Consider the following 15,750-nt stretch of genomic DNA (forward strand, 5'->3'; position numbering starts at 1 on the left):
GCTTTACATAACAATTAATCCAATAATTAACTAACGTTGCGCTACTTTTTGATCGTCCTCTTCGGCGATAAAATTGTGGGACTTGTGTGTGTCGAACGCGAGATACAGACTGTCTGCGTCCCTGTCGAGCTCTGTTGTAGTATCTGTAAATAATATCTACATGTAAATACTTATCCAGGCCTATCTAATTTGAGCTCCAGAGCCAAAATACAAGCCATCGACACAAAAAATTCAATGAGTAAGATTTCATGGACTGTAAAGTGTTGATAAGCATCACGACGATCAAACGCGTATCAACACTTTACAGTCACCGAAATCTTACCCATATTAATTTATTTGCGTCAATGGCTTTGTGTTTTAGCTCCGGAGCTCAAATTGGACAGGTCTGTACTTATCGCTAGTAAGCTAAATAAATTAATGTCTTAAAACACTTAATAAATTTTCTAGAAAATCGATTAAAGTACCCGACATGCATTTACATATACAGATGATAGAAATATTATACATCATATCTGTATCTGACAATATATGATATTGATACTCGAACTGAATTTAATGTATATAAGTTTGTGCTTATGTGACTGTGGAATATTTATTAGCAAATCACTGCATTATAACAATAATATTAAGAAAAAAACGAATAGAAGACCTCATTTATATAATTCCCTCAAAACATGCACGCACACGACATAGGCTATAGCAATTTAAAATAATACCTAATAAGCCTCAATTTCTTCTCATAAAAGTTACAAAAAAAATGATAGCCGTTATTTATAAATAAGTACGTCCTATTAAATATCTAATGATAAAAGCAATCTGAAAATATAGTAATTATATAGATAGCTCTCACAATCATCATATATTTAAAAGATAGGCAAAAGTTCTAGTTACATATTGTTGTTATAAGTTTAGAAAACGAAGCGAAATTGGAAAAAGAAATTTGTTGAAGAGTTAAACAAATTATTGTTGAAACACACACACATTAGTGAATGGATTATTGAAAGATAATCGATTCATTTAAAGAATTACAGATATAAGTGTAGAATTGGTACAAGTGATGAAATTACAAAAGTCCTCTTGAAAGCGTTGGAGAACAATTAACCTTCGTCCTAGAATCAATCCTTGAGAACGAAATATTATACGGCCGCGGCTAGTATGACATTGCGTTGCGCAGACTCCTAAATCGAAAAATTAGAAACGCATTGCTACAAGTTGCTCCCTTTCGTACATCTGATTAATTCATGTCTCGAACGATGACTCCAGTCGACACACGCACGGCGTGGTCAGTCGTAGACTAGGTCAAGGAGAATGACTGTTACCTGAAATCCACCTTCCCCGTTCTTCCTTCCCTTCTCTTTAATGAAAGGCATCCATCAGACGGACGCACAGTAATACGATTTCGATTGATTGTTCAACTTTTGTTAACGTCAAACCATTATGATCTTTATGATTAGAAAGTTGGAGGAAGAAATAAAAATTTATTTGAACAATAAAATCTCGTTTGACCGTAAAAACATCGAAATAATAATTTTCTTCAATTATAATGAAACTTCTTATTATTGTTTAATGTCTAACCATGCTATACTCAGTAGTTCGAAAATGTCTGACCATGCACTCAATAGTTTGAAAAGTTAAAATAATAATTGACGATTGATCATTGTAAATATCAAACAATTATATACATATCTTTTAACTAAAAGATAGTTTCAATATAAATACTCTAAGATTCGTATAAAAAACATTGTGTTAAGAAACAATAAATAAGAAATAAAATAGATATAAATAAAATAGATATAAATAAAATAGATATAAATAAATAGCTATTTTCTATGACAGTTACAAACTTATGTTTTATATTATCATTTGAAAGTATCTAATAATATACAATGAAGTTCTGAGTATTATATTACATTTATGTATTTGGTGTAAATTTCTTTTTGCCATAATTATTACGCAAATGCATATTTATGTAATTGACATAATTATGAAAATGATAACAATAATGTAGATTTTAGACATAATATTATATACGTAAAAAATACTTATATTGGAAATTCTAAAAGCTTTCTTTTGCTATCAATTGAAGCATTTTATTAGTTACTTTTATCACCAACTGAAGCGTTGAAATATGTATGTCCAAGATATAGATTAAATTAATGCAATACAGAAAAACAGAAATAGTTATTTAAAAAGCAAATTCTGTAGGAGAGTGTAACGTTGCTCCAACCAGTCGTAAACAGGTTATACTGAGTAAACACAAAGAACATAATCATCCAGATGTCGACCTTCGAGAGAAGATTACTATGCTTCAACGTTTGAAATTCCCCAATCGTATATTATATATATCCAAGAGCCGAATACGTGCAAACTTGATTACATTTTGCAATCGAAAGGAAGCATTTAAGTTTCGCGTCAAAAGGATTTAGTTACAGAGACGAACATACGTTGTTTGTAAATTTTTATTTTACAGTGCTAATCATTAAGAAATAATTAATGTGGATTGCGATCGATACATTATTTATATCTCTATATTATTTATTGATCAAAATTATTAAATAATCAATTAATAAAAAATATAATTTTTAAATCTATTCTATCGTTATGTTTTTTCATAGAAAATCATATAGCAAAACATTTTTTTTTTAATTTACGGTTGCATGAAGTGTGAAATAAATTATGAATCGTATCTATCTTCATAATAAATTTCCAAAAATTATAGCTTTGTATTGTTATATAAATCATAATGTAAATGTCTGTCCAATTGTCTACATCTTTTATAAATTATGATTTTCAAATTTAACCTTACACGAACATGGAACAATTTATTTCCTGGTAAAATCAGAAACAAAAATATGTTAGAAGAAAAAGAGTAACGTACCGCTTGTAACGATAGAACTGCTAGTTTCCGACGATATACTCTTCTCCTGCTCGACTTTGCCTTTCATGCACTTCAGTATACTAATCTTGCATCCCATTCTTAAGACGAGCTCTCAGTTCGCGGTGGACCTCCTTGTTATTTCTCACATTGTCGGAAATTACGAAAAGCATCCGGCCAGATTCTGAATCGTCAATGACAGCCGCGACAGTCGTTAGGTTATCTTTCATCGAAGGCGATTGGTAGAAGCAAAATCTCCTCTTTTTCATTTAGAAAAAAAATAAGATTGCTGAGAATTCAACATTATTTAAATGAAACGTGTGCTTACCGTGCACGCGTGTGTGTAAAAATGCATGCTCATGCACCATATCAATTTGCTTATCTCGAGACCGAAGGAAACAGTCCTCTGCGCACTGATTTTGCATAACCCAAACATTGATTGTGCGAATACTATTTTACATTAATTAACGTACATAAAAGATTGCGCTAATAAAGCCGGGACTAAACCACTTCAGAACGACATGCTAAATCGCTAAATTACTCGATTAAATAATGAGTACCGATGAAATTTATATTGCATCAACTGGGATTTTTTCAATCACTTGGAATTTTTCACTTTCAAACAGATTTAATAAACATTCGTAATGTTTACAATACGCGATAGTTGTTAATTATTCATTAAAAAGCCAAATAAAACGTTTGCTCTCGTCGAGACGAACAGAAATTTTGCGAAAACTCTGCAACCGTTAACGATTAAATCAGCATTGAACGTGCGTCAAGACCGAGGCGAAGATTTCGCGTGTACGAGGTCATACGTCAGTGCAATTTTCCCAGTCAGCTTTATCTTATCTTCCACCGAAAGTGTCTACATATAATTTAAAAGTTCCGCGACGCATCTCAAATAGCTGTATCACTTGGCAGCCACAATCCTCGGCATGCGCAATTAGAGACATTTTGCATGAGATAGCCGTTCACGTAATTCGTCCGATTACGCGTTGTGTGGGCATGAAATGGGCAAATAGTGTTGTGTGCATAATTATCGGAGGCACTGTTTTCATAGTGATACAAGTCTGTAGTTCCTATACCAAGATACGGACATTTAAAGTTTAAAGTTAAAGAGACAGATAAGACTTTAAGATAATAATCTTTAATAAATAAAAGTTTTTATTTTTTTGCTATCTTGAAATGTGTTATGCTCACGTAAAAAGAACGATATAAAAGTATACTTATATTAAAAATAACGATTGCAGCTTTTTTAAATAAAAAGGTAATCCAAATTATTTTTACTTTAAATTCAATTTATAAGATATATCTACAAGTTAATAAATTCAATTGTTAAATATCTGTGCAATAGCATTTATAGTAATTATTACTATTAAGCATATACATATTAATTATTAATATTAAATTTTGTTTATTGCCTTACAACACTAACATTTAAATTGAAAAATATTTATTCAAAAATACGATGACTCTCTCCTGCTGAAATAAGATGTATACGTTCGATTTGGTGAATAAAAATACACTTGGCTTGTTCGATAAAGAAGAATAAAGCCGTTAATTACCCTCGGAAATAAATAATGATATCAGGCCAGTACGTACGTTTGTACAAGTATGTACGTACGTTTACTGAGTGTGCCTATCACATGTTTTTTAACACAATGTGTCAATCGTAGGTCGTCCAAATGAGTCTCTGCTCTAGAAGAGGCGATCCTTACATCCGATAAGATCAACTTTGTAGTCTCGTTAAACTGCAGTGCAGAGAAATTTTTTCTTCGAAACGCTTGCCTCGCGCTGAAGTAGATGGGATGCAAGTAGGTACGGGACACTTGGTCAGATACGGCTCCGCGCTAACTCCCGATGCGTATTCGGCATATTCAAGCGGCGTTTATTTCGGCGACTGAAGCGAATGTAGTGGGACAGAGGTGAAAACTTTTCGTTGAAGACTTTCGTGATGTCACGTAACGATTGCGATGACGACGATTTCACAGTAGGCGAACAGTAGGAATCGCGGATACTCCTTTGTCAGGCGACACGGCGCTTCGAGGTGTGCGCGAGATTTTAATGAAGATGGAATCGGGTGTAGGCAGCACAATGGCCTCAGACTTACTGGCTAAATTGTGCGATTTCACGAGGACGTCTTTGAAATCTCATCGTTCAAAGTCTTCTTGTCCGTCGTCATGCATCTATCTCATGTTTTTACTTAAAATAATGCAACAGATATTTGAATAATATTCATAAATATGTACGAAGATACAGTATATGAAAGATCTACGCGTGTTTCAATTATAAGCGGTAATTTCAAACTAGTAATACTCACGGACAATAGAGGGAGGGATAAGTAGAATTTGCGAGTAGCAAATACAAGATATCGAGGAATTATCACTGTAAATTTAATCGCTTAACACAGCGTCGTTTTTTATAAGGCGACTATTTAGGATCGTTTTAGAATTTCCGTGACGTAAGTTATCTTTACACAAGTGCTTATCGTGCGTTTATATATCTGTTTTATTTCTTATCCGCTGCTTTTTAATGCAACGCTTCTAGTACTTTAATGTAAATTCTCAATTTCTGCTCGCAACTTAAGATAAGTAAATGCATTCGCAAGAACAATTGAGATTGTTTTGTATAATAACAATTTTTTCATGTATATTATTCACATTCTATCACATTTTATGTGACAACAGTCTTTTATCTTATAAATATATTCTTATGTATTTTAACAAAAAAAATTTTATCTTCTTGTCTACAATAATTTTCGACATTCTATATATTTCTCTAATATAGATTTATCCTTTATTTTATACAGATTTATCTCTTATTTCTTAATATTCTTAAATCTTGCAATTTTGCAATTTTCATTTTGCAAAAATCATTTTGCAAATTTCGCAATAGTTAACGAGATATCAATTACTAAAAATTGTCGAATATATATATTGGTTTTCAATAATTTTTTACTCAAATACTATCAACTTTATAGAAAAACAACAAGAGACAAAAATTGCTTATTTTCTTCTCAAAAAAAGTTCTGAGAATTTTTTCATAATTTTTTAATACCGTATTTTCTCATGTTGGTAAAAATAGTTGCCAATAAGAAAATGCAGTACTAAAAAGTTGATAAAAAATTTTGAAAAAATTCTTAGAGTTCTATGAGAAGAAAATAAACAATTTTTGTCTCTTGTTGTTCTTTTCTGTAAAATTGATAGTGTTTGAATAAAAAATTATTGAAAACCAATATTCGGCAATTTTTAGTATAATATCTTGTTAATATCTTGTTAATTACTGCGAAAATTGTAAAATGGTAGATGACTTTTCGACTCAGTTTAGTTCGCTCTATCTGCAAAAAAGCGCTTGGCAAAAGTCTCGCAGGATACCCTGTATATGTATACATATAAACAAGTTTCAATAATTTCACTTATCTTACCTTGCACTTATTTACGAGTATCTAAATATAGTTTTAACTGCCGTTTTTATTACTCATATTAAGTCGCATTTTTCCGTAATATCATTGTGGAATTTATGAAGAAACAATTGTCATGCCTTCTGCTAATAGTAGCATTCAAATGTTCGATATTTTTATATCAATGTCTTCGTCCATTCAGAACGCGTGATCCGTCATCTGAATTTTATTTCGGCGAGAATTATAGGTCCTTAGGGAATGAAATTCGTAATCAAGTAAAATTACACGTGACATTATGCAAAATTGCGAAGAGAAAAGTTCCAATGGATCGTTTGAATATACATACAAGGTTGGTTATTTAAAAATTTTGTTAAACATAAAATCAGTAGCTTGCAATCTTAATTATACTTTACTCTTAATTATTTTAGCTATTTTAATTATACTTTGGAAATATTATTAAATAAAAAATTCATTTTAGCACTTATAAAAAATGAAATAATTAAGATATTTAATTTCTAAAAATTTATTTGTAGATTTGATAAGTAGAACAGAGATTGTGTTACTTCTGTTTAATAACCTCTTATACCAATTATTATAATTTCTTTTTTGAAAAGAAATAATAATATCAAAGATATATTTTTAATGAAGGTGCTATGCCGCGAGAAAAACATAAAACCTTTACCAACAATACAAATGTATCTGCAAAAGAATTGCTTGCGATTTTGTGCCGATTATATAAATTTGAAAGACTGGTTGCCACTATTGAACAGTATAATGGAAGATCGAAGTCTGTCCAAAATTTATATATATAGTCAATGTCGCAATAAAAAGATTAGAGGAAAAATGGACATAGAACAGAAACTTATAAAATTATGGTAATTGAAAATATGTTGAAAATTTAATTCGTGATATATTCCTTTTAACATCGCGATATTAAACGGTTTTAGTAATTAAATGGAAGAATTATTATTTGTCTTGAAATAATAAATATTAAATCATTTTTATAAGATTCTTATATGACTATAAGTGATTTTTGATATAGATTTATAAAAAATTATTTGAAATTCCTGATATAATTTTCTCTAAAAGTCTCTTAGATTTTTAAATCTTTTATGTAAATGTTTAAAATACTAATTAAAATTGTGACAAAAAGACAAATAAATTACTTTTTTACAAAGTAATTTCATACACTCAAGAGCAATGTAAATCTTTTATATAAAAAATAATTAATATATAGAGAATTAAATCTTATTTTCAATAATTTTAACATTTTTTCAAAATAATCATTGTTACAAAAAATATTTGAACATTTGAAAAGTAAAATTAAATACTATGATTATTTGTTTCTTTTGGATACTACTCGCAGTAAGTTTGAGCTTGCAGGTGACGCCGCGACAAAGAGACAATCAAAAGAAGAATTAAAAAATATGAAAATGGCAAAAAACGATGATATAAACTCGCAAATCGTAAAATGGCAAATGGATTGGCATTCTGCTCGCACATTCAGGAGATGCGCACGAAAGGACCGACGGCAGCCAGTATTGTACACGAACTGTCTTCTACAATGCTTCGTTCATTCCGTCGCAGTCTGTCTGAAGAATTCGTTGATGATTACCATCCTCACACTTGATGGTATCCCTCTGGCACCTAAATATCTAAGGATCCTTGCTGATGGCTTGGCAAATAATCGTAATCTGCAAAACTTGTCATTGGCCAGATGTCGAATAGGTGATATGGGTTCGTTGAAATTTGTAAAATATTTGAATTTTTCAAACAACCAATATAAATCTGGCATTATATCTACGTATTTCAAGTACAACTTTTTATTATAAATTTCTTTATAAATTTATAAACCTTTATAATTTCAACTAATGTAAAAGAAAAATGAAGATAATAATATATTTGTATCTTTTTTATAGGATGTTATATGTTGTTGGAAAGTTTGCAGTGTAATTCAAATCTTCATGTTCTGAATCTATCGTCATGCTGCCTTACTAATAGAAGTGCTACGTATTTGTCATTTTTCTTCAAAAAGAGGAAAGCAGATTTGTTGCAAAATGTTTGGAAGGAGTCAACATTATCTCGTGATGCTCATACAACGGTGGTAAGTATATCAAGAGAAAAATTATTATTCTAATTAAGACGTCACGTTTTTAATTTTAATTATTTAATACATTTTAATGCATTCGCATTTCAGGAAGAAGGATTGCAAGTATTAATACTTGATAAAAATTACCGATTTAGTGATATTGGTTTGAAGCAGTTGATACGTATATTGAAAAATGACTTTTGGCTCAAAACATTATGTTTACGATGTTGCGGAATTACTCAACGCGGAGGAGAAATTGCATTGGAACTTTTACAAACAAATAGCGTACTTATGCAGATTGATCTCAGGGATAATGAAGTGTCGGCCGATATATTACAAATTATTCGCAAGTTTCTAAAAAAAAGGAAAAGCAAAGGGGAAAGAATACCAATGAAGAAAAGATTATTGAGCCACAAACACTTCCTTGTACAAGATATGGTTCCTAAGAATAGATCTTGTCAGCATGTATCAAAAGAGAACAGATTTTTCAAAATTCAAACTGTAAGTTGTTTAAATTTAATAGCGATTAGAATTACGCAAGTAACTGCTAGTAAAAATATTATACATTCGATTTATATAATATACTTTTCTGTTTTAGCATGCTCAAATAAAAATGCAGAAAGATAGCATTTTACAAATGCAAAAAACAAGACACGTATGCAAGCCGAAAAGAAGTGATAAAAAATATAAATTGCACACTGCAGTGAACAAAAGTCGTATCAAGTGGTACAAAGCGGACGAATTAAAAAATCGCTTATCTCTCATGATTGAACACAATCAGAACTTAATACGGGACTTAGAAACGAACACCAATTTTCTATTGGAGGAAAGAGATCGCCGTTTGAATGCCGAAGAAGCATATCATAAAATACAACCCCGACTGAGGAATCTCAAAAATAAAATTGCTATGCAAAATTCTATTCAATCAAATATGCGTTACGAAAATCAAGTTTACGCGAATCTACAAAACGTATTCAATGATTTGAAAATATCTACAAACGGGAAAATATTAAGAGTGGATGACAAAAGTCTTAGCGAAGAAGCTAACGAAAACAAAATTAAATCTAATGTTTCTTACAATAAAAATCAACCGTTTAAAAATGACATTGCCCAATTTTTTCACAAAAGATAGAATTGTCCTAAATAAAATCATGGCATTGATAATTTAAAAAATTTATATCTCGTGTAATTGTGTTATATTGTATATAATTTAATGTGAAATTTATTATATGTAAGTAAAAATTGTACGAATAAATAAATCAATTACCTTAATTATGTTTCTTATCTATATACTTTTCTAGCATTATTTATATTTATTCTTATGATTTATACATAATAATTATAATTATAGTATATATAATTTTACGTTTATATAACGATTTATTACACACTAAAATTCTAATATATTTTTGGATCAGTCAACTCTGCGGTAATTTCATTATCTTTCTTCGTTTTATATTTAAAAGTATATTACATAAAAATCTTATTCTCTCTGAATTAGGTACAAGTAAGGGCATCTATATCAGTGAACAAAGAACGCGAGCTCCGTTAATCGGATCAATAGCCTGTACCGAAGTAGATACGTACATTATCTTCACAATGTTTCCTACGACTGGTGTTCCCGACGATTGATTTAAATGTACTTATAGTCGGCAATATACCGTTGTACTGTTATTACCATCAAAGAAAATCGATTTCTGTGTATAATCCTAGAGGATATAACCGAAGTAGATACGTACATTATCTTCACAATGTTTCCTACGATCGGTGTTCCCGACGGTTGATTTAAATGTACTTATAGTCAGCAATATATCGTTGTACTGTTATTATCATCAAAAAAAATCGATTTCTGTGTATAGTCCTAGAGGACATATATTACAGAAGAAGATACAAGATCGACGCTTGATACTTTTAGAGTTCTTGATACTGATTTTAGAGAAATAGTATCTAAAATTTATGTTCTCCGGGAAGAAATAAAAACTAGCAGAAAAGACTTATCAAATATATATTGTACAATACCTTATGCAGTATTTTTTATAAATATAAATATATTTGCTTTGTACACATACAAATAAAGAAACAGAAATCCTATACGTAAAATAAAAAAAATTTCTTTTTGTTTCCATAAGTTATAAATTAATTAAAAAATATACTTCTTCTATCTTAATTCTTCTAGCGGAAATTAATAAAACTGTTTAGTGTATTAGTTACATTTAATTTATTAATTATTTTGCAAAAAATGAATTGGAATATATCTTTTTTATTACATAATGAGAAAATTACTGGTAGTTTTAATCTATTATATAAAACAGACTATGGCTTAATGTTACATTTTTTTTCTTTTTATTCTTCTTTTCTTCTGAAATCTGATTTTTCTTTTATAATTCTTTTGCAATACAGTATACTAATTAAATAATATTAAACTATATACATACATAATTCGGGCAACAAATAATTTTAAATAAAGCTTACAGATAGTACAAGCTGCATTATTCAATGTACGTTTGTCTTTATTTACTCTTATTTAATTTTATCAATGATTATTATAAATATTTTTTTTTGAAAATAATAAATACCGAATTATATTAAAAAGATTCACTGAGCAGACTTCGCTATATCTAATTTTAATTTTAGCTTGCTACTGTAATTACTACGATTAAACAAGAATCTCAATTCCTTCGTGATTTATCTTGGTAAGATAATAAGGTTCTCTGACTTAACATTCTTCAACTACTTCGTCGGCTACTTTTCCCTCATAATCTCCCCGCGCGATCGCATAAAATTACTCCTTCCCTTCTGATTATTTTGGCACTGGCGAACAAACGCTGGAAACTTTTCAACCCCACTGACGCGGGCTTATGCTAATGATAGGAATTCTAATCGCAGATTATAATTGTTAATTCGTTAAATGATCCACAACTTTTGTGTATTTCCATTTTCCTGCGTAATTCCATTTAAAACTCGTTGACCTATGTCCGGTAATAGTGTTTCTTCTTATTTATATTAGCCAAAAAATTGTATCTAATTCCGTAAAATAATATAATCTTTAAATCATTATATATATATTATTAAAATAAAAAAAATAATTGAAATTTACATTTTATATTACAGACTCTATCTTAAAAATTTTAACTTCAATATTTTATATTATTGTAAAAAATGTATAGTTAACAATTGTATATTAATTAATTGTAAAAATAAAAAAAAGTAGTACAAATTGTAAAAATAATTAGTATGTTCTATTTTCTATAAACTCGTCGTTAATTACATTTATCTAATGATTTATAGTTAATTTCTAGTTTGTATTCTTCAAATTTAAAATTCGTGAATTTTTTAAAATCGTGATTTTTGTGTGTGTGTGTGTGTGTGTGTGTGTGTGTGTGTGTGTGTGAGTGTGTGTAGAATTAATGTTTTTTTTCTTAGATGATAATTACATTTATTTTTTTAATATTTTATAAATTTTTCGAAAGACAATAAAATTTACTTATTTTAAACATTAAATATAATATGGAACATTTGGAGGTATATATTTTGAAAAAAAAAAGAGTATAAAAAGCAGTTTTGTGGAGGATGCGCTCGCGGATAAATTCCATCTGTCGAACGTTCGTCGGCTGTGCATGCCAGCACTCGTCGCACGGCCAACTGCAATTAATCCGTTTTATAGATGCTGACGATGTAAATGAAGTTTCCGGTCGAGTGTCCGGAGCGGGAAAAGAGTGGATGGAGAGAACTGCGCTGATGCGGTGGAAAAGGGAAGCCAAACCGGCCCGTTCGATGCTCGTAAAAAAGACCGTGGCTTTAACCGCCCGGTTGTAAAACCCTCTGGAAGCAATTAATAATAACCGCCCTTCGCAGTTCTCGCCCGAACGATAAAGTGAGCTTCTCCGCCTTTTCGGAGCGCAATCCGCGGTATCGCAGTGAGAGCATAAACGCCGCAAAAGATGTTCGTATCAACTTACTTTGTTTACTGTAATTAATTGTGACTCTTAATATATATTTAAATATATTCTTAACATTATTCTAAATATATTCTTAATGTTTGTGAAAAAATATTCATGACTTTCACATCGCTACACGATTAGGGAATAATTATTTTTTTATTTTTTATTTTGAAATTCAATGATAATAATGTAATAAATATTTAGTAATAAATTTGATAATTTACATTCATTGAGAAATGCAACCAAGTATTCATAATGTATCGAAAGATTATTTTTAGCGATTGACGTGCCACAAAGAAATATCACAATTATTCGGTTGACGAGTCATAACGACTTTTCTCGAAATGCTCAATCAGGCAGTTTTGGTTTGCGATGATGGAACACAGTTTACGGACAAATCGTAACGTTGTGTCGAGATATTGGAGGAAGCTCCTGTCGGCCTGCAGGCCTTTCTCGTCTTTTCCTGACTACCGGCGACCTTAGCTTGGTGATGGATGAGAGGACACAGACTTTGCCGACAGCGCAATACTGTAAAGAAGTAAGAGGAGACATGGATACAACACGTGCAATTCGAAACGTTATACGTTTCCGTGTATACGTTTCCACTACGCGATATTGCCACACCGAATGGAACGAGATAGCGGCAGGTAATACGTAAAAGGCTAGGAAGAAAGCAGTTTGTAAATACGCGCCAAGATAAGATTTCTTTGGGGCCTATCTCGGAAGAAAAAGTATCCTATCGCGATTGCCTCGAAGAATCTTCAGTCTAGCAGCGACATTCTGGTAATTCTGAGCTTTACAAAAAAATGTAAAGAAACAAAACTAATCTTAATGTATATTACACATAACACTTAATACAATTTTATATCATTTAAAACTAATAATTAAATTCAAAGGCTCCTATGAGTAAAGTTCAGTCTAAAGAGCTAATAAACCCAGCCATTAATTGCTAAAAGAACGCTGATTCGTTTTAATCATGATTCAATAAATATTAAAAAATCACTACTAACGTTGTGACCATTTCAAACATTAGTCTTCCTCAGTGTATAATCAACTTAAAATTGAAATTAACATTAAAAATCATCTCAAAGTCGAGCGCAATAAGCAATACATCCGCAACAAATGCAAAACATTTATTAAATCATGATTAAAACGAATCAGCATTCTTTTGGCAATTAACATCCGGCTAGGCTTATAGTAGCTGTTTGGACAATTTTATATATTATATTATGTCTTGAACAATTATATATATATAATGTAAGTATATTACACAAACGAACGATTTTGCTGATATCTAAAAATTTATCTAGATACAATTCTGAAAATAATTTTGTTAGATTATCAAAATAATTAATTATACATAACTTAAGATGATAAAAATGCAAAAAGATTTAACATTATGACTAGTTTGAGCGTTTTATACAATTATTTTGATAATCCAAATAAAATTATTTTCAGATTTATATTTCAATATATCTACCTATGTCAAAAATAATAAATGAAATTGTGTATTGATTTTTATTACGATTTAATGTAATTCGGAATATGGAAGAAACTTCACAGTATCGTTATCATAGCGCAAGAAAAACACTCACCCTCTCTCGCATTGATCATTCGCAAGTAAAATCAAACACCGGTTTTCGCCGGATTCCTTCGTGAATCTCGCAGACGCGAAATACTCCATCGGCCTCGTCTACGCCTGTTTATTCTCAATTTACCGCGCCGAGAGGTGGAAATTGTGGCACGAGTTTACCGTGCAATTTTCGATCCTTTTCTCCACCGTCGTCTCACCATCCGCCGCTGCCCCCTTCTTTCGCCCATCTACCCTCGTCGCAACAGCCTGCAGCAACACTCCCGTCCGTCACCCTCCATTATTTACCACTTCGAAACGTCGAAGATGCTTCTTTCCACTCCAGTGCTCGAAAAATTTCATCCGCAGTCTCTCTAGTCTTGGCACAAGCGCCGGGTTCATGAAATTCGGCGACGATCTTAAATTGCTACAATGCATTCGAGAATTCTGCGAGTGTCCTGCAGATGATTCGCAATTCGCGCTGTAAATCGAATTGCAAATATCGTAATGCAATCGATATAATTCACTGTAAGACCGGGCAAATAAAAGTTCTTCTTCGTTAAATAAAGGTACTTATCTATTCAATAAAATCGCAGTCTCTTCTCTCTGCTTCAAAGTTTTATTGAAATAATTAATAATAAAGAGATTACATCGAACTTAACTTAAAATCGCTTCATCTCATCCCCATGGTCTTTAACGTTACTCCAGTTGCCATTTTTTTCGATAGCGAACTATTCCGTGAGTTTCTTCGAAAATCCCTACAATCTTCTTCCGGATATAACCCAGTAGTTCGGCATGATAAAGATCGCGGGATGGCGAGGAAAGTATGCCGTCCCACGTGCAGCGGAGCAACCCTCCATCCGCTCCATCCCCAAGCAGAGAGGAAGAGGAAAGACCGAAGAGTTGCGAGAATGCGCGGGGAAAGAGGGGTGCACACTTTGTCGCGCTGCCTCGCTCACATGTCGAAGTTATGAAAATTAATAAGAAAAATTGCCCATAAATTCGACGTCTCCTTCGCGAACGCGCATCCCCCGTGCGGGCCCGGTAATAAAATTAGAATTAAGTCGCAGCGGCTCGCGCGCCATTCCCTTTTCCCCGAGACGCTCCCTTTTCATGACCAGACAACTTCGTACGGGACGAGCACGCCGACAGCCAGGGGTTGATAGCGTTTGTTAACGGCGCCGGAATGTGTCTCCTTCTCCCGCGGTTCTTAGCATATATGAGGTACCCGCCAAGATTACATCCATGCCTTACATCTAGGCCGTTCCTCTGTTGGGCGGAAGAACCTATGGTTATTAAATTCTAGGAGCACCTCCAATCCTCCCCTTCCGCCCCCTTTTCTCTTTTCGTCATATCTCTCTTGTCGATCTCGCGTAGAAGTTGACTTATCACTGCGACAATACCGCGCAGAAAGAAAGCGAGTTTCGCTAGGGAATGGTTCGAGACCAGGCGCAAAGGGGTGCAACCAGGAATAAGATGCACAAGAATTTTTATGAATCTTTTTCATCGCACCCTAGCTCAGTCTCGCGTAAAAAGAGGAAAAAATACGTGATATAGCTCGATCGCGTGAAGAAGGTGAAGTTCTTTTCCTTCCTTTCTTTCTTTAGGTTACTTATGGAGTTGGCAAATTTTTCTGCTCCCTCGATCTTTGGTTTACTTTTAATACAAACTGACTTCTACGCGATCACAATCACTAATTTTTTCTCTTCCGTTTTAAGTTTAATTAAGCGTCGTTTTACATAAAGATAAAGTTGCTGCCTCAAGCTTAACTCTTTAATGAACAATTACATAAGTAATTATTAAAAACAATAATTACTTATTACTACACATTTTAAAATTATGTAAAAATTAATTATTTTAACATAGAATACAATG

General features: G+C 31.9%; 2 protein-coding genes across 9 annotated transcripts in view; one reads left to right on the plus strand and one right to left on the minus strand.

Annotated features, from left to right (window-relative positions):
• Window positions 1-5,448, minus strand: part of Pde8 (phosphodiesterase 8) — a 32,952-nt gene extending 27,504 nt beyond the window's left edge. The window contains exons 1-3 of one of the 7 annotated variants that reach the window (XM_018451667.1): window positions 4,594-5,448; window positions 2,879-3,135; window positions 36-143 (exon numbers count right to left, since the gene is read on the minus strand). In XM_018451667.1, coding sequence (XP_018307169.1) covers window positions 36-143; window positions 2,879-2,975 — 205 coding nt within the window. In that variant the 5' untranslated portion in view covers window positions 2,976-3,135; window positions 4,594-5,448. Of the gene's footprint in view, window positions 1-35; window positions 144-2,878; window positions 4,021-4,499 lie in introns of those variants that run through there. The other 6 variants (XM_018451665.1, XM_018451669.1, XM_018451666.1 and 3 more) reach the window with 6 other exon arrangements.
• Window positions 5,449-6,375: 927 nt separating this feature from the next.
• Window positions 6,376-9,496, plus strand: LOC108724940 (protein Cep78 homolog). Of its 2 annotated transcripts, XM_018451648.1 has the most exons (6): window positions 6,376-6,624; window positions 6,924-7,150; window positions 7,642-8,012; window positions 8,195-8,379; window positions 8,473-8,865; window positions 8,963-9,496. In XM_018451648.1, exons 1-6 carry the CDS (start codon window positions 6,571-6,573, stop codon window positions 9,494-9,496), a joined length of 1,764 nt encoding a protein of 587 aa, XP_018307150.1. In that variant the 5' UTR covers window positions 6,376-6,570. The 2 variants fall into 2 exon arrangements, with proteins under 2 accessions (XP_018307150.1, XP_018307151.1); XM_018451649.1 differs by lacking the exon at window positions 6,376-6,624 and having other exon boundaries at window positions 7,094-7,150; window positions 7,646-8,012.
• Window positions 9,497-15,750: the final 6,254 nt, after the last annotated feature.

This window comes from Mycetomoellerius zeteki, unplaced genomic scaffold (assembly GCF_001594055.1).
Source record: "Mycetomoellerius zeteki isolate Tzet28-1 unplaced genomic scaffold, Tzet1.0 scaffold316, whole genome shotgun sequence".
Taxonomy (NCBI): domain Eukaryota; kingdom Metazoa; phylum Arthropoda; class Insecta; order Hymenoptera; family Formicidae; genus Mycetomoellerius; species Mycetomoellerius zeteki.

What these genes read in the sequence shown, in the direction of transcription:
- LOC108724940 (XM_018451648.1), top strand. Translation starts at nt 6,571, where the DNA reads ATGCAAAATTGCGAAGAGAAAAGTTCCAATGGATCGTTTGAATATACA. An exon ending in CGTTTGAATATACATACAAG is followed by an intron (nt 6,625 to 6,923) that starts GTTGGTTATTTA and finishes TTTTTAATGAAG; the next exon opens with GTGCTATGCCGCGAGAAAAA. An exon ending in GATTTTTCAAAATTCAAACT is followed by an intron (nt 8,866 to 8,962) that starts GTAAGTTGTTTA and finishes TTTCTGTTTTAG; the next exon opens with CATGCTCAAATAAAAATGCA.